General features: G+C 45.8%; 1 protein-coding gene across 1 annotated transcript in view; it reads left to right on the plus strand.

Annotated features, from left to right (window-relative positions):
• LOC137619446 (golgin subfamily A member 6-like protein 2) overlaps positions 1–15,000 on the plus strand; it is a 58,637-nt gene that overhangs the window by 3,849 nt on the left and 39,788 nt on the right. Inside the window, exons 3-5 of the mRNA XM_068349504.1 lie at positions 227–944; positions 4,269–4,288; positions 6,453–6,485. Coding sequence (XP_068205605.1) covers positions 227–944; positions 4,269–4,288; positions 6,453–6,485 — 771 coding nt within the window. The remainder of the gene's footprint in view (positions 1–226; positions 945–4,268; positions 4,289–6,452; positions 6,486–15,000) is intronic.

The following is a 15,000-nucleotide window of genomic DNA, read 5'->3' on the forward strand; positions in this document are numbered from 1 at the left end:
TATGTTTATATATATAAATATAGCGTTCGATCCCAAGTATGAGCTAGAAATTTATTTCTATTTGAGCACGATGTTGTGTTGATATTTATCCATATATATATATATATATATATATATATATATATATATATATATATATATATATATATATATATATATATGAATTATATCATACCCGCCAACAGCTTGATTTTCCGATAATACTAATATATTTTTCCTTTTTCAGAGAGTGGTTCGGCAGGTTGGTGAGGAGGGTGGAGAAGTAGGTGCAGAGGTTGCTGCTGGAGAGGAGGGTGGAGAACTAGGCGCCACAGAGGTTGCTGCTGGAGAGGAGGGTGGAGAACTAGGCGCCACAGAGGTTGCTGCTGGAGAGGAGGGTGGAGAACTAGGCGCCACAGAGGTTGCTGCTGGAGAGGAGGGTGAACTAGGCGCCGCAGAGGTTGCTGCTGGAGAGGAGGGTGGAGAACTAGGCGCCACAGAGGTTGCTGCTGGAGAGGAGGGTGGAGAACTAGGCGCCACAGAGGTTGCTGCTGGAGAGGAGGGTGAACTAGGCGCTGCAGAGGTTGCTGCTGGAGAGGAGGGTGAACTAGGCGCCGCAGAGGTTACTGCTGGAGAAGAGGGTGGAGAACTAGGCGCCACAGAGGTTGCTGCTGGAGAGGAGGGTGAACTAGGCGCCGCAGAGGTTGCTGCTGGAGAGGAGGGTGGAGAACTAGGTGCCACAGAGGTTGCTGCTGGAGTGGAGGGTGGAGAACTATGCACCACAGAGGTTGCTGCTGGAGAGGAGGGTGAACTAGGCGCCGCAGAGGTTGCTGCTGGAGAGGAGGGTGAACTAGGCGCCGCAGAGGTTACTGCTGGAGAGGAGGGTGGAGAACTAGGTGCCACAGAGGTTGCTGCTGGAGAGGAGAGTGAACTAGGCGCCGCAGAGGTTGCTGCTGGAGAGGAGGGTGAACTGGGCGCCACAGAGGTTGCTGCTGGAGAGGAGGGTGGAGAACTAGGCGCCACAGAGGTTGCTGCTGGAGAGGAGGGTGAACTAGGCGCCGCAGAGGTTGCTGCTGGAGAGGAGGGTGAACTAGGCGCCGCAGAGGTTGCTGCTGGAGAGGAGGGTGAACTAGGCGCCGCAGAGGTTGCTGCTGGAGAGGAGGGTGGAGAACTAGGCGCCACAGAGGTTGCTGCTGGAGAGGAGGGTGAACTAGGCGCCGCAGAGGTTGCTGCTGGAGAGGAGGGTGAATTAGGCGCCGCAGAGGTTGCTGCTGGAGAGGAGGGTGAACTAGGCGCCGCAGAGGTTGCTGCTGGAGAGGAGGGTGAACTAGGCGCCGCAGAGGTTGCTGCTGGAGAGGAGGGTGGAGAACTAGGCGCCACAGAGGTTGCTGCTGGAGAGGAGGGTGAACTAGGCGCCACAGAGGTTGCTGCTGGAGAGGAGGGTGAACTAGGCGCCGCAGAGGTTGCTGCTGGAGAGGAGGGTGAATTAGGCGCCGCAGAGGTTGCTGCTGGAGAGGAGGGTGAACTAGGCGCCGCAGAGGTTGCTGCTGGAGAGGAGGGTGAACTAGGCGCCGCAGAGGTTGCTGCTGGAGAGGAGGGTGAACTAGGCGCCGCAGAGGTTGCTGTTGGAGAGGAGGGTGGAGAACTAGGCGCCACAGAGGTTGCTGCTGGAGAGGAGGGTGAACTAGGCGCCACAGAGGTTTCTGCTGGAGAGGAGGGTGAACTAGGCGCCACAGAGGTTTCTGCTGGAGAGGAGGGTGAACTAGGCGCCGCAGAGGTTTCTGCTGGAGAGGAGGGTGAACTAGGCGCCGCAGAGGTTGCTGCTGGAGAGGAGGGTGAACTAGGCGCCGCAGAGGTTTCTGCTGGAGAGGAGGGTGAACTAGGCGCCACAGAGGTTTCTGCTGGAGAGGAGGGTGAACTAGGCGCCACAGAGGTTTCTGCTGGAGAGGAGGGTGAACTAGGCGCCGCAGAGGTTGCTGCTGGAGAGGAGGGTGAACTAGGCGCCGCAGAGGTTGCTGCTGGAGAGGAGGGTGAATTAGGCGCCGCAGAGGTTGCTGCTGGAGAGGAGGGTGAACTAGGCGCCGCAGAGGTTGCTGCTGGAGAGGAGGGTGAACTAGGCGCCGCAGAGGTTGCTGCTGGAGAGGAGGGTGAACTAGGCGCCGCAGAGGTTGCTGCTGGAGAGGAGGGTGGAGAACTAGGCGCCACAGAGGTTGCTGCTGGAGAGGAGGGTGAACTAGGCGCCACAGAGGTTTCTGCTGGAGAGGAGGGTGAACTAGGCGCCGCAGAGGTTTCTGCTGGAGAGGAGGGTGAACTAGGCGCCACAGAGGTTTCTGCTGGAGAGGAGGGTGAACTAGGCGCCGCAGAGGTTGCTGCTGGAGAGGAGGGTGAACTTGGCGCCACAGAGGTTTCTGCTGGAGAGGAGGGTGAACTAGGCGCCGCAGAGGTTGCTGCTGGAGAGGAGGGTGAACTAGGCGCCACAGAGGTTTCTGCTGGAGAGGAGGGTGAACTAGGCGCCGCAGAGGTTGCTGCTGGAGAGGAGGGTGAACTAGGCGCCACAGAGGTTTCTGCTGGAGAGGAGGGTGAACTAGGCGCCACAGAGGTTTCTGCTGGAGAGGAGGGTGAACTAGGCGCCGCAGAGGTTTCTGCTGGAGAGGAGGGTGAACTAGGCGCCACAGAGGTTTCTGCTGGAGAGGAGGGTGAACTAGGCGCCGCAGAGGTTGCTGCTGGAGAGGAGGGTGAACTAGGCGCCGCCGAGGTTTCTGCTGGAGGGGAGGGTGAACTAGGCGCCACAGAGGTTTCTGCTGGAGAGGAGGGTGAACTAGGCGCCGCAGAGGTTTCTGCTGGAGAGGAGGGTGAACTAGGCGCCGCAGAGGTTGCTGCTGGAGAGGAGGGTGAACTAGGCGCCACAGAGGTTTCTGCTGGAGAGGAGGGTGAACTAGGCGCCGCAGAGGTTGCTGCTGGAGAGGAGGGTGAACTAGGCGCCGCAGAGGTTGCTGCTGGAGAGGAGGGTGAACTAGGCGCCGCAGAGGTTTCTGCTGGAGAGGAGGGTGAACTAGGCGCCACAGAGGTTTCTGCTGGAGAGGAGGGTGAACTAGGCGCCGCAGAGGTTTCTGCTGGAGAGGAGGGTGAACTAGGCGCCACAGAGGTTTCTGCTGGAGAGGAGGGTGAACTAGGCGCCGCAGAGGTTGCTGCTGGAGAGGAGGGTGAACTAGGCGCCACAGAGGTTTCTGCTGGAGAGGAGGGTGAACTAGGCGCCGCAGAGGTTGCTGCTGGAGAGGAGGGTGAACTAGGCGCCACAGAGGTTTCTGCTGGAGAGGAGGGTGAACTAGGCGCCGCAGAGGTTGCTGCTGGAGAGGAAGGTGAACTAGGCGCCACAGAGGTTTCTGCTGGAGAGGAGGGTGAACTAGGCGCCGCAGAGGTTGCTGCTGGAGAGGAGGGTGAACTAGGCGCCACAGAGGTTTCTGCTGGAGAGGAGGGTGAACTTGGCGCCGCAGAGGTTGCTGCTGGAGAGGAGGGTGAACTAGGCGCCACAGAGGTTTCTGCTGGAGAGGAGGGTGAACTAGGCGCCGCAGAGGTTGCTGCTGGAGAGGAGGGTGAACTAGGCGCCACAGAGGTTTCTGCTGGAGAGGAGGGTGAACTAGGCGCCACAGAGGTTGCTGCTGGAGAGGAGGGTGAACTAGGCGCCACAGAGGTTTCTGCTGGAGAGGAGGGTGAACTAGGCGCCACAGAGGTTTCTGCTGGAGAGGAGGGTGAACTAGGCGCCGCAGAGGTTTCTGCTGGAGAGGAGGGTGAACTAGGCGCCACAGAGGTTTCTGCTGGAGAGGAGGGTGAACTAGGCGCCGCAGAGGTTTCTGCTGGAGAGGAGGGTGAACTAGGCGCCGCAGAGGTTGCTGCTGGAGAGGAGGGTGAACTAGGCGCCGCAGAGGTTGCTGCTGGAGAGGAGGGTGAACTAGGCGCCACAGAGGTTCCTGCTGGAGAGGAGGGTGAACTAGGCGCCGCAGAGGTTGCTGCCGGAGAGGAGGGTGGAGAAGAGGCTGGAGAGGGGGCTGGAGAGGAGAGTGTAAGTAATTCTGCAATTGAACTTTTAATTTCTATTTATATGCATTTGATCTTAGTGAAATATCGGTGACATTTGGTCGCTGGGGAGGTGTGAAATTCAATGATAATTCTTAGGAAATTTCTCCAAAATTCTTATTATTGAACTGGGTATATATCTCATAAGTTAACGAGTAAACCATAACAAAATGTTTATAGAGAAATATTCTAATATTTTGTTCTCTCTTTTCCAGTGGGTTCCAGGCTGCTAAAGGTAAGTTAATGTGATTTGTTACTAGAGTTTCGGTATTTTCTAATAAAATCATTAGTAGGTAATGTCTACCTCTGTTCCTTTGTCACTCAGTTGGCAAAAATCTTAAGAATGGAGGAACGAATAAAAAAAAAAATGATATGCAAAGGTCCTTTTGTGGTGAAGATACACTCACTATTCTTCAACAATCCATCAATTTTTAGTCAATAGTTGACCTACGATTGAAAGTTGCATCAAAGCCTCTTGATTGCAGGTTTAATTTATTGCCGATAACAACTTTTGTGAATCGTTCACACTAATGAAAAATAAATTCAGTCTATATTTATTGTAGGAAGGAGTAAAACTAGATATTCAGCCTATTACTCATATAAGTAATATCTCTCTCTCTCATATACACACACACACACACACACACACACACACACATATATATATATATATATGTATATATATATATATATATATATATATATATATATATATATATATATATATATATATATATATATATATATACTGTATATGTGTGTGTACGTGTGTATATGTTCATGTCTATGTATGTGCGTGTGTATTAGCAGCACATCATAGAACTTGCGAGGATTGCTTACCAAAATGCATGAAATATCATTTGAGATTACGCTCAAGATAAATAGAAGAAAGGCAGAAATGATGAGAACCGAATATGGAATGGAAGATAAAATATAATTTAAATGATAAAGGATTAATGAGTTGGAATCAATATCTTTTGGAACTGTGATCTCTAATACAGGGTCATTAAAAAAAAGGTTTAAGAAAAGATTTAAAATAGCCTGAAAATTGTATATAAAACTCAGGTGATATATCAGTTTAGTGAGATCAGTGTTACTGTATGGACACCAGTCGTGGTATGACAATGAAACAGTATCCAACAGATTTTGCAGATTTGAGAGCAAAGTCCACGGGAGAATATTGGGTGTTAAATGGCAGGACAGGATTAGAAATGAAGCCATAAAAGAGATTATTTGAGTACCATATGTGGGTGAGGTCATGGTGAGGGGCAGAAGGAGATAGTTTGGGGTTGCTCTCTACAATCCCCAAGAAGGATTAGTTTACCAAATATTTAATCGAACTCCACGTGTCACTAAAATACATTAAAGACCAATCACTACAGTACTAGGAAGCGTGAAATAAGAGAAGATGAATGGGGGAATGTTAATTTAGAAGGACAAGATAGAGACGACTGACGAAATCTAACAAAGGCCCTTTTACGTAGATATGCGTAAGTAGAGATGATGATAATGATGATGATGCATATATATATATATATATATATATATATATATATATATATATATATATATATATATATATACATATATATATATATATGTATATATATATATATATATATATATATATATATATATATATATATATATATATATATATATATATGTATATATATATATATATATATATATATATATATATATATATATATATATACATTTACATACAGCAGACGAACATCTTGCATGTGTCATAGAGGCTGCCCAATTATACACAGATAAATGTTGTGGTATCCACATGTAAACTCATACAAACAGACAGAGAGTCAGCGGAAACATCATTGGCACCAGACCCAGTCAGCAGGTTTAATGCCACAAAATGTACACACATAATTCCTGATTGGAAACACAAGATTCAAAATACACTCATTTACACTTTCCTCATTTCAAAAGTATAAACTGTCTCTCCTTTAAGATTTAGAACACACTCACACACACACACATATGTAACCTACATATAGGCACATTTATAAACTTGTACAAAAACAACATGTGCATTGAACAGTTTCCGTCGTCACAATGCCGGACAGGGTAGATTGGTCAGCGTGTGAGACAGACTAAATTCTCAGAGCAAAGCAATCTATTATATTTGTTCATGACTTGTAAACTTTATGTGATCGCGACGATAACCAAACCATTTCAGCACGTTTAGAAGTTCCAACTCAAGTGTGTCCCTGAGTTTGTCTATTGTTAATTACTCATGACGAATGTTATTCTCTTTTATTTGAATATTCTTTTGTGCCCTGTCCTTATCTTAGATGTTTTGTAATATTTCCACAAGTGTCATTCATATTTACTCAGTTTCAAGCTTTTGATTGATACTCTCTTATCTTTTGCAGCTGTTGGAAAAGCTGCAGAAGCTTTGGAACAAGGTATGATATGTTTTTGCCACATAGTTTAGCATCTTGAATAAGGTTTTGGATTTTGAAATGTATGCAATTAAACATAGATATGCACACACATGAAGGACACATTCTCCGTTCAAAATCACCGAGTTTTTTCATCGTGCAATGGCAACTTAAGACTCAACTAAATGTTGTTCTGTCTAATGTTGTTTAAAAGAACTTTTATTTTCCCAATCCCAAAGATCAAACATTTTCCCCAGAGGAACAATAGTATTATGTCTGAGGAAATCAGATATCAGATACTGGATTTTATTCTGTGGTATAACGTACATAGGATGTTACGTGACGACAGGTGTGAGAGTGTCCAGTTGTTCACTTGAATTGATATTGAATTTGAAATGATTTTTTTTTTTCAGTTTAATGAGAAGTGTTCAGCAAGATAGAGGATTGAAGAAAAGAAGAAAAGCAAGTCTAAAAGGAAATTTGTAAATATATCTTCGGCATCTTAAATTGTAAATCTTAAATGGGAATATGCTTGAGATTTACCCTTGTAAAACCAATTGTTTAGAATTATTAATCTCTGCAACAGTTCTTTCTTGGTTTATGGAATAAAAATAAAACTTACCATTATTTTTTTTTAACCCTTTCCTAATTCAAATCTCTAAGATTTCACTTGATATGCATCAACACAAAATAGAAATTAAATCAAAAGTAGAAATATTATTGCACATCGACTGTACGATCATAAAAAGGTATTTGATTATGTTTAATAGACTTAAAGCTTGATGTAAGATATGGAATGCTCCCACTAGAAAGACTGAAGATATTAAGGTTTTCAAGAGGAGACTGAAGACTTTCTTGATTTCCAAGTGCTTCGATAATGTGGATTCTACAATAAACACAGAGTTCGATGAGTGATACTCTTAAGACCTAAGAATGTATATGACAAACAGATCTAGTAAGTCCTGTAGGATGCAGGGTTCCACGATGGAATAGGTCCAGGAAACCAGCCCTTCCAGTAATCCTGGATAGGACTAACTGAAAACTGACGACCAAACGAAAGAACGAGTGCACAGCAGGTTTGAATGTTATATAATTGCAGAGTTTGAATTGTTTCTGCTGTACCAACCGTGTGTCACACGATCGTACATAAATTATTTTGTATATATTAAGCTTGTATCTGCGCTCTTCCCTCGCACTAAAAAGAACCTGAATAATCATGTCTCCGGTTTTTCTCTGTAACATTGTCTGTCTTGTGAACATGAAAAAGCCTGTTGCCTCGAGGTTTTGTATATAAAGGAGAGTGTTCTATAATAAACTACTCAGTTGATTGCTTCCTGCCTTTGAGTCCTAACCTTTCTCTCGGCCTGTCACATTGGTGACCCCGGAAGTCGACTCGCTTCCACCGCCTTCCACCCCCACCCCCTCGCCCCTCCATCGTTGGTACTATGGCGGACTCTATGGCAGTTGGCGCTACGGCCGCTCCATTCAAACTTTCATCGTTTGCCAACGGAGAGGCGTTTGCTTGGTTTCAGCGCGCAGAAGTCCAGTTTCGCATCAGGGGCGTGACTCGCTCAACCACCAAAGCAGATTATGTTCTCGCAGCGATACCCGAAGACACCTTCCCAGAAATATCCGACTGGCTTTGTGAACAAGGAGACATCCCAATAGCGTATGATGCCCTCAAAACATACCTTCTGCAGCAGTACTCGCCGTTGCCAGCCGCCCGTATAGCAAAGCTTTTTCAGCTCTCGCAACAACCGTTGGGGACCAAAGGGCTTCGCTTGACCTCAGGGAAATGACCAGTATCGCTCGCCTTCAACTTACCGCAGACGGCTCTCCTCGTGAGGTGAACCTACTTCGTGCCCTTTGGGTACGCTGTTTACCCGGACCTATACGCGCTGCCATACCCGATGTCGATAGGTTACCCATAAAGGACTTGATGACCAAAGCCGACGCCCTTATGGACAGCCACTTCAAGACCTCCATCAACGCCTCCACCCCTGACGAAAAGGATGCCTATTCAACATCAACCGAAGCTGACATGAATGCCGTAGGACATACACGCCTACCCCGTGACGTGCCGAAGCAGCGACAAAGCCGCCCACCACCCACCAATCGCTCGCGCCCCAACGAACGACTTCTACAGCCACTTACTACCTCCCATCCACCGCAGTTTTGCTACTACCACTTCAGATTCGGGGCAACCGTGAAGAAATGTGCCAAGGATTGTCAGTGGCCAAAAAATGTGTAAGTAGGCCATCGCTCGTAGTGGTGGCCTCCCGTGTTTCTAATCTTTTCTTTTTACAGGATGCCGGAACGGGTGTGCGATTTTTGGTAGACACGGGTGCTTGTCGTTCTCTTTTGCCAAGGAAACTCTTCAAGGCACGACCTAGTCTGTCTACATCTGCCGACGTCCACTTGGTAGCTGCCAACGTATCTGCGATACCCACCTACGGTTACGAGAACCTCACATTATCGTTCGGAAACGGTAAATTCAATTGGAAGTTTCTCGTTGCTGACGTCACATTGCCAATCCTCAGTGCGGATTTCCTCTCTCATTTCCACCTTCTGGTCGATGTCGCCCACCGACGATTGGTCAACGCAGGCTCGTACTTGTCGACACCTCTTCAACCCGCCCCCTCTAACCTGGCTCTCCACATCAGCGCACCCACGGATGCCTACGCCCACCTACTCACGTCGTACCCAGAAGTTTTCCGTCCAGAACTTCGCCAAACGCCCACGGTTCCTGCCAAGCACGGTATTTATCACCATATCAAGACGACGGGACCCCCAGTCTTCGCAAAATTCAGACGTCTGGCACCGGAACGATTGGCAGCCGCCAAACAGACGTTCGTCAAAATGGAGGAAATGGGCCTTTGCCCATGGTCATCACCCTTACACATCGTTCTGAAGAAAGACGGCTCCCTCCGTCCTTGCAGGGATTACAGGCGCCTGAACATGCAAACAGAACCGGATCACTACCCCCTCCCAAACATTGCCGATGTGACCTCCTACCTGCACAAAGCGAAGGTTTTCTCTACGCTCGACCTCCTGAAGGGGTATTATCGGTGCCTATGAACCCAGAAGACATCCCCAAGACTGCCATCACCACTCCGTTTGGTCCATACACCTTCAATTACTCCGGTTTTGGCCTTCGTAATGCTGGGGCCACGTTTCAACGTCTCATGGATGGCATCTTAGGGGACCTCCCTTTCTGTGTATGTTATGTGGACGACATACTTGTGTTCTCCTCCTCAAAAGAGGAACACCTCCATCACCTGCGCATCGTGCTCAACCGCCTGCAACAAAACGGCCTTGTAGTCCGGTACGACAAGTGTACCTTTGGCGCCAACGAAGTGTCATTCTTAGGGCACCGCATCACTCCTGAAGGAGTCCACCCCCTCCCTGAGAAGGTAGCAGCCGTTCAGGACTTTCCCGTGCCCTCGACCATCAAAGCTCTGCAGGAATTCTTGGGCATGATCAACTATTATCACTGTTTTCTGCCAGCCATTGCCGCCACTCTTGCTCCCCTCTACGCCTCCCTCAAGGGCAAGCCAAAGGACCTGAAGTGGGGTCCCCTTCAAGAAGCGGCCTTCTGCAATGCAAAGAAGGCCCTATCAACTGCTGCGGCTCTCACTTTTCCTATCCCACATGCCCCTCTCCTTCTCTCCACCGATGCCAGCGACGTCACTATTGGTGCAGTACTCGAGCAGGTGGTCAATGGCTCGCCCCGCCCATTGGCCTTCTTCAGCAGAAAACTGTCCAAGGCAGAATCGGGTTATTCTACCTTCGATCGAGAATTGCTGGCGGTGCACTTGGCTGTCCGTCACTTTTGTCATTTCTTAGAAGGTACGCCCTTCATCATTTCTTAGAAGGTACGCCCTTCGTCATTCGCACAGACCACATGCCTCTGGTGCACGCCTTCACTCGACAGTCTGACGCCTGATCCGCCCGTCAACGCCGACATCTCTCCGCCGTGGCTGAATACAATTGCACCCTTCAATACGTCCCTGGGAAAATGAATCCCGTTGCCGATGCCCTGTCAAGAAACACGTTGGCTGCCGTTCAACTGGGATTGGATTACAACGCCCTGGCTGAAGCCCAAGACAGGATCCAGAGTATCAAGCATGTAGGACATCCTGCACGTCCCTCCGTTGGGAAGACTTTCCCCTCGAAGACTCCAACACCACCCTCCTCTGTGACGTCAGTACTGGTAGACCGCGACCTTGGATTCCTGCTCCCATGCGACGGCAGGTGTTTGATTTCATTCACGGCCTTTCACATCCCTCGTGCCGTTCTACTGCACAGCTGCTGAAGGCAAAGTTCATTTGGCACGGCATTTCTAAGGATGCTAAGGATTGGGTCCGCGCCTGTACTTCTTGCCAAACTTCCAAAGTACATCGACACACGGATTCAGGAGTAGGCACCTTTCCTCAACCTCAGTGTCGTTTTGCACACATTCACGTCGACGTTGTAGGCCCCCTACCCACATCACAAGGATATCGTTACTTGTTTACCGTCATGGACCGCTCCACTCGTTGGCCTGAAGCCATTCCCATGGAAACTCCAACGTCCGCATCATGTACATCTGTCTTACTCTCTGGATGGATTTCAAGATTTGGTAGCCCTGAGCATATTACTTCTGACAGGGGAACCACTTTCACCTCTCAATTGTGGACATCCTTAGCGAATCTCCTGGGCATCACCCTACATCAGACAACGGCCTACAACCCCGCTGCCAATGGAATGGTTGAACGTTTTCATCGCACCCTCAAAGCAGCTTTGATGTCCCGCTGCAAGGATTGCAACTGGTTTACTCAGCTTCCCTGGGTCCTCCTAGGACTAAGGACAACTCCTAAAGACGCCCTCGACGTCTCGGCAGCTGAAATGGTGTATGGCGACCCGTTGGTCGTCCCTGCCGAATTTTTTCCTTCTACAACCTACTCCGACGATCTCCAGCGCATACGTCACGTCGTGGGAAAATTTACTCCATGCCGCCAGACTTACAAGCCCCCAGCGAAGCATCACATACCAACAGACTTGCACTCTGCAACGCACGACTTCCTGCGCAACGACACTAGCATGCCATCGCTAACGCCCCCTTACAGGGGCCCTTTCCTTGTGACCCGACGCAGTCCGAAAGCATTTCTACTAAACATTCGTGGCAAAGAAGACTGGGTCTCCATTGATCGTCTAAAACCTGCTTATCTTCTGCCAAATGACCCGCCTACAGTTCGCCTCTCTAGATCAGGGCGCCCTATTTAACATGTACAGTATGTCATTTTTAGGGGGGGAGCCATGTACCAACCGTGTGTCACACGATCGTACATAAATTATTTTGTATACTGTATATTATGCTTGTATCTGCGCTCTTCCCTCGCACTAAAAAGAACCTGAATAATCATGCCTCTGGTTTTCCTCTGTAACATTGTCTGTCTTGTGAACATGAAAAAGCCTGTTGCCTCGAGGTTTTGTATATAAAGGAGAGTGTTCTATAATAAACTACTCAGTTGATTGCTTCCTGCCTTTGAGTCCTAACCTTTCTCTCGGCCCGTCACACTGCACTCACAAATTGCTAGTTATATTCGTGCCAATAAATCAAGAGCTGTCAACATTAAAAACTTTTTTTCCATATATATCTATGGTTGCACCTTGGTGCCAAATGACCTTTCTGGCAATGAAACCAGGATATGAAGCCAAAATTGAATAATCTTGAGCCTTTTAACATAATTCTATAGGTAGGCTAACCATTGCAGAAAGTATCATTGGACTAATCAGCAAATAAGATTAGAACTTGAAAATCAAATTATTGTAAAATGGCTACACATAATTTTTCACCCAATTTGTGAATAAAAAACCTTTGATATACAAGAAATTAAGATTATTCCTAAGTTCTTATAGCGATAATAAACTCAAGGCACAATGGGGGGATTGTGTGATATACCTGGAAGATACTAAGTTCAAGAAGCTATCTAGTACGAGAACTCGGTAGAGCATACCTTCACCTATATCCTGTATATTTCAAGATAGGCAATTGAATTATGCACATTTTGGCACTGGTTTTGTGGAAATCAGATAAAAATTGATCACGATATAGCAAAAAGACGTTTTTGATCTTTTCGTTACCTTGACCTTGACATTTGACCCAATCGCTTCCAAAATATAATCAAATTACCCTTGGATCATAGCCAACCATCACACCAAATTTTGAGATTAGGTCAAATAGTTTTTGAGTTATGCAAATCACAAACTAGCATAAATAAAGAGGGGCAATGCCACCACTACTATATCATGCTGTACATCACATGATAGCCAATTGAATTTTGCACATTTTGACACTAGTTTCATGCCAATCAGATAAAAATTGACCATGATATGGCAAAAATACGTTTTTCACCTTTTCGTGAACTTGATTTTTTAGCCAATCACTCCCAAAATCTGATCAAATTGTTCTTGGATCATGGACAATTATCCAACCAAATTTCACGCTATTGGGTCGAATAATCTTTGAGTTATGCGAATCACAAACACACAGACACACGCCTATCAAAACGGAGTTAGGGAGGGTAAATTACTAAAGTCTTCAGCCTTAAGTTATATCTCCCAAGAACATTCCTCCTTCACACACTAACCCCTCATCAGTACCACCCACATCATCACTCCCCCTTTCGACGTAATAGCTGTTTACGCTTGATTCGCAAAATTTGTGGGACTTTTTATGATATTCAACAAATAAATAAACTCGCAATATGCATCAAGGTTGAGTATAGTTACTACTGCATATACACACCCATGCCTGCATACATACGTACATGCACTACATACATATATGCACACACATGTATGTAGACATGCATATTCAACTTTCCTTTCTCTATATGTATTAAACCCAATTTATTACATACATAAATAAAGATTCGACTTTCCTTTCTCATGTTACAAGGGTAAATTCGACATATTTCACCTCCCATTTCTCTTTCCAAGATAACACATATAACTATCACGAGATGAAAACGAAAATGAGATTATGTGCCAAAACTCTCTGGAACACAAAGAGTTTTAATCACATCTTCGACACAAATTTCATCGCTTGCTAATCATTAGCAAAGAGTTAGTGTAATAGACACGTGGAATACTTTAAATCAGTTTTAATTCACAAAATTAAAACCGGATGTAGTTTGCACATGAACTATTTGTCGTCATCATGAATATTTCAACTAAAATACAGCAAAAGTAAGTTGAAAACCTTTATATTTATGTAACACTGAAGGCGTGTTTCTCCGTCTCCCCAACTTTGAGCAAAACTGAGGGTAACGACCTTTGCTTGAGAGAGTTCGAATAACAGACGAAGAGTCAATAGCTCTTCAGGTAAGCCTTATGCCATATATAATGAGGTGATTACCGTTACGAATAATTTAACTAATGAAATTATTCAATACAAATTAAGGCATAACTAACGAGGCAATTACTCCTGTCCACCGGTGGAATATGAAGCAAAAACAAATATTCTATTTAACAAAAAAACATTATAAACTGTTTATACCTGTGCTTTTTTACCTACATTTCCTGCTTTTCTTTTTATTGAATTTTACATAGACATGTCTGTGTCCAGAGGTCTAAACTAGTCCTTGTTTAAGTGTACCTGTGCTGACATAAGTCCAACTTAATCAAATTCTTTAAAATATTTAAGGATTTTATCCGTGGTTCCAATTCAAATCCGGATGTTCCAAAGAATTTGATGCTTGTTGCCCTAAAGTAGTTGAGAGAGAGAGAGAGAGAGAGAGAGAGAGAGAGAGAGAGTCTTAAAAACTTTGGACGTACTTATGAAAAGTCTATAGACAATTCTATATGATGTGATTATGTAAACAACGAAAAGTGAGGATCCTTGATTAAGCTGGTCAAAAACGTTCCCTAGTATACGCGCGAGAATAGTTAAAGAAAAAAAAAGGACATTACAATTATATTTATATAAAATTTCTTGTAGTTTTGTCCCTCTTGCTGCTTTAATTGGATGTCAGTGTTAAGTTCCAATTTACTAAAAATATGGCAAAGTTGTCAACAATGTTGCAGAAACACCGAAATCAAACAATCCTGAACTATAGGCAGTAGCCTACAATGGTGCGGAGATGCACCATCGAAACTCTTAATTTCCTAACAGAATATTCGTTATACAACTTGAGAGAGAGAGAGAGAGAGAGAGAGAGAGAGAGAGAGAGAGAGAGAGAGAGAGAGAGAGAAAGAGAGAGAGAGAGAGAGAGAGAGAGAGAGCTCAAACTGGTAAACGTGGCTGATATTGCCAACAGTTGTCAAACTGGGAGCCTGTGGACACAAAAAATGAATCTTGAATCAATTCACTTATTTAACCAAAAGATTCAGAGCTCTATAACGCTTTCTGAAATTCCTGAAGTCTGTCGTTGAAACTATATCTAAAATAATTGTTTATATTTATCTTTATCAAGGATCGTGTTTACTCTTATAGATGAATGTTTACCGTCATCAACCGCTTCACTCATTGGTCTGAAGCCATTCCCATGGAAAC

Source organism: Palaemon carinicauda, chromosome 26 (genome assembly GCF_036898095.1).
Source record: "Palaemon carinicauda isolate YSFRI2023 chromosome 26, ASM3689809v2, whole genome shotgun sequence".
In the NCBI taxonomy this organism is placed as follows: Eukaryota; Metazoa; Arthropoda; class Malacostraca; order Decapoda; family Palaemonidae; genus Palaemon; species Palaemon carinicauda.